Genomic DNA, 3,883 nt, shown 5'->3' on the forward strand with positions numbered 1-3,883 from the left:
TTTTACAAGAATAGCGTGATTTTCCAGACGACGCACAACATGAGAAAAATTCATATTTTTGAAAATACTATCATTCATTCTTTTAATTGGCTTTCGAATAGATGTAGTAAAAGTAGTATTTTTGGACCGGATGGTTGCATAACCCACTTCTTTATGGCTCTCATTAATTGATTTTTTTTTCCTCTAGCTTCTTGCTAGTTTGCTTTATATAATGTGGCTGTTTAAAAAAAAAGATTTTTACATTCTAATTCTTTTGATAAATTTTTGCAAAGAATTATATTCCATTACATGTCAACAAAAGCATATTAAAGATTTTATTTCCTCCGGATTCCAAATTCCTTCAGATTTTAGTACCTCTACTCAAAATGGATCTCTTGCCTTAATTACATTGGTTTCTTGGATTGATGGTAATGGATGATGACCGATTGTAGAAAAGGGTTTGCTATTCACATTGGGGCAGCTGCACTGGAAATACAACCGCTTGTCTATCAATTGAAGCCGGGAAGGCAATTGGTGATTCCAGTGAGGAGGGTATCACAGGAATTGAAAATGATGGGACAAGAATGGAAATGGTTCAGTTAGCAAAAGTTATTCAACATACATATCAATGGTTTCTATTTTCCAACATTCCAAGGTGAGACAACTCAGAAGAATCAAGAAGCAATCATGGCCATAAAAAGATAACCTTTTTATACCCCATTAACTGCCTAGCAAATTTGCATAGGCATCAGGATCAGGTTCAAGTACACCCCCAATAACTTTACTCAATAACTTATAACAAAACACATCGCACTTGATAAACTCCTAAACAAAAACTTACATGAAACATAAAATACCAGTTGGAAGTTGAAACCAAATCAAACCAAAAACCCAGATCAGAAACGCCTTGGCCTCTCCTCCGCTACATTTACCCTAATTGCTCTCCCGCCCATGCTCTGCAACACAAAAAAACATATTACAATTCCCTCTTTCTTTTTCAAAAGTAATACCAAATTTATAAACAAGCAAGAATTTAGGGTTTTACCTGTCCATCAAGATTTTCAATGGCGTCATTGACTTCACTTTCAGAAGACATAGTCACAAACCCAAACCCTCGTGATCGACCACTTTCCCTGTCAATCACAACTCTCGCATTCACAACCTTCCCATGTTCACTGAACAGCTGCTCAAGGCGGACATCATCGACATCCCATGGAAGGTTGCCAACGTAAACTCTGTATGAAGGTCCAGACATCTGCGGCGACCTCTCTGCACGCTCTGGCCTTGATCCTCTTGGTGCTGCCTTGTTTACAGTCAAGTACCTTCCTCCTATTTCCTGTTTCAATTCAAACATCACTCCATTGCAACTCTTTTTCACCGATTAATTGAAGGAAATTACTTGTAAAAACTTACATAACGATGGAGCATCTCAACAGCCTTCTCCGCTTCTTCAACGGTGCTCATTGTTACAAACCCGAAACCCCTACTCTGATCGGTCTCTCTATTGTATATAACCTTATTCAACAAACAAAATCCTAATTAGAATCAAAAGCAATTGAAAATTTTGAAAAACTCGAGAAATAAATAATACCTCAGAAATCTCAACGACACCAGCTTGTTGAAAAAGCTGAGCCAATTGCTCGCTATCCACATCATACGGCAAATTACCGACGAAAATCTTAGCATCTTCTGGTGGTTCAGAAAACTCTTCCGTTCCTTCGGTGCCGGTATCTCCAACCGCGCCCCCTTCCCAATCGGAGACACCGGTGTCGGCAGCTGCTTCCGTTTCCTCAGTTTCGTCTCCCCAACTCAATTTTTCATCTGTTTGAAGAACCAAGGTGTTGTCTTCTTCTTGAACACAGGTAACAATACGCGAGGAATTGGCTTTTCTTCGCAGAGAAAAGGGTGTAAAAGAAGCGGATAGGTGGAATTTAATGGGTTTCAAGGGTAAAGAGATGTGTTGGAGGGTTTTGCCGGCAAAGATAGCCGGAGATGATGAAACCAGGCAGCCATTAGCCATGGATAAGGGGTTCGACATGGGTTTTGCCGCACAAGACATTGTAGGTAAGAAGGGTTTAGAGGAGTCGGGGAAAGATAAGGGGGATGATGGATGTTATCGGTTGGCATAATATTTTGTGGGTGAACGTGAAGGTTTCATGGTCTAAAGTGGGCTATGTTCTCTTTTGGGCTTCTTGATCTACATTTCACACTACATATTTTTGTCAAAAATCAAATCAAAATTTGAAAACTCAACCAAGACAATTTCAACATTATTATCATAAAAAGGTTGATTTGTATTATATTTCATATTTATGATTCAAAACAATAAAATTTAACTCTTAGTCAAGTATGAAACAGGTTAATGGCCAGAATGAATGAAGACAATTTTGATCAATTATATAAAAAATGGATCTCTGAGTTATATGTTATCTTCAATTAGCAAGTGATAAGGTTTAAAACATAGCCAAAAATAGATTCAGTTATATTCCCTCCGTCCCAATATTATTGTCCACAGACAAAAAATACACCTATTAAGAAAAGCATTAATTACCACTAACTTTATTTAATAAAATGACAGTTTTATCCTTACTTTGCATTTAATGTTCCATTAAATGCTTAGTTCGTTAAGTAATAATAATGGGGTATTTTGGTAAAAATGTTATTTATTTTTAAAAGTGGACTATTATTTTGGGACAAACCAAAAAGGAAAAATGGACTATAATTTTGGGACGGAGGGAGTAGTATTTTATAATGGAAATATCACATTAAAGTTATTTATATTGTAGTTGAGTTTGTGCAAAACAATATTGGGCCTAATAGGCTATTGGGATGAACACGATACCTTTAATTCAATCAATAATATTGCAGCAACATTATTCGTCATGCATATTTCTAATCAAATATCTTTAGTATCAATTTTTCTATTGAACAATAAAAAATACTATAAATACTAATGAGCAAGAATCTAGAGAAAAAAATTACAAGAAAACATATGATATTGGGTTTCGTAACCACAATGTCCAAGTGATACAGATTCTACTATAGCAACTTGCAACCATTAAAAAAAGTGATAACAACACTTTTAAAAGGATTGCCCCTTAGCATAGGTGGTGAACGAAAAACTACACTATATCTCCATAAAGTCTAACTCGTGGTCAACACAACAACTTCTTATACCTCCATAAAGTCCAAATCATGGTCAACACAACTTCCAACACTTTCCTTTTCCCTACACCCATCCTGATTGAATGAACCAAACCTAACAGCTCCAAAACATTAGAAGAAGATAAGGAAAAAGAAGGTTCAACCAACTAATCACCTTGACCTAAATCTGGACAACCACATCGCAAGACACACACACACATATGTGTTTGTGTCATTTAGCAAACACACAAGAGGTTAATGTCTCTATCTGCCAAATTTCTTCTAATGGAGAGTCTATCCAATAAAACACACCATATAAGGAAATTAACCTTAATCAATACTAAATGACACCATCTAGTACTATTAGTACCGACTAGAGAATGACATTATCAATATAAATGTTACTAACCGTGAACTCTCAATCGATCTCTAAATCCCAGTCCCACTATCCCCCTCATGGTCGAAGAGCTCCACTTAGGTCAACAAGCCAACAAAACCCTGGCCTTCCTAATCTAAAACCAACCCCACTCACCATTTTGCCACCTATAACAACAAGAAAAACTTTATGAGTTTCCAAAGCATACAACCTAGGAAATTGATCCCTAAACATCACACCCCCGCGGCCAAACCTCCAGCCAAACTTGAGTATTAGTAATTTAGTCCCATCCCCAATAAACTTTTGTAAAAAGGACCAGCGAGTAACGAGATTATCATGCATCTTGTCTAACAACTTCGTCATCGACGCCCATACACCACTTGC

General features: G+C 36.9%; 1 protein-coding gene across 1 annotated transcript; it reads right to left on the reverse strand.

Moving 5' to 3' along the window:
- Positions 1–667: 667 nt before the first annotated feature.
- Positions 668–2,104, reverse strand: LOC145115194 (28 kDa ribonucleoprotein, chloroplastic-like). Its single transcript, XM_079051422.1, has 4 exons — positions 1,571–2,104; positions 1,393–1,494; positions 1,025–1,315; positions 668–935 (listed from the first exon to the last, which is right to left on the reverse strand). Exons 1-4 carry the CDS (start codon positions 2,036–2,038, stop codon positions 876–878), a joined length of 921 nt encoding a protein of 306 aa, XP_078907548.1. The 5' UTR covers positions 2,039–2,104; the 3' UTR covers positions 668–875.
- Between the last annotated feature and the right edge of the window lie 1,779 nt (positions 2,105–3,883).

Source organism: Lactuca virosa, chromosome 5 (genome assembly GCF_052849685.1).
Source record: "Lactuca virosa cultivar CGN04683 chromosome 5, Lactuca_virosa_CGN04683_v6, whole genome shotgun sequence".
Taxonomy (NCBI): domain Eukaryota; kingdom Viridiplantae; phylum Streptophyta; class Magnoliopsida; order Asterales; family Asteraceae; genus Lactuca; species Lactuca virosa.

Coding starts and splice junctions, on each gene's coding strand:
- LOC145115194 (XM_079051422.1), bottom strand. CDS start 2,038: ATGTCTTGTGCGGCAAAACCCATGTCGAACCCCTTATCCATGGCTAAT. Junction 1,495..1,570: donor GTGTCGTTGAGATTTCTGAG/GTATTATTTATT, acceptor TTGTTGAATAAG/GTTATATACAATAGAGAGAC. Junction 936..1,024: donor TTGAAAATCTTGATGGACAG/GTAAAACCCTAA, acceptor TTTGTGTTGCAG/AGCATGGGCGGGAGAGCAAT.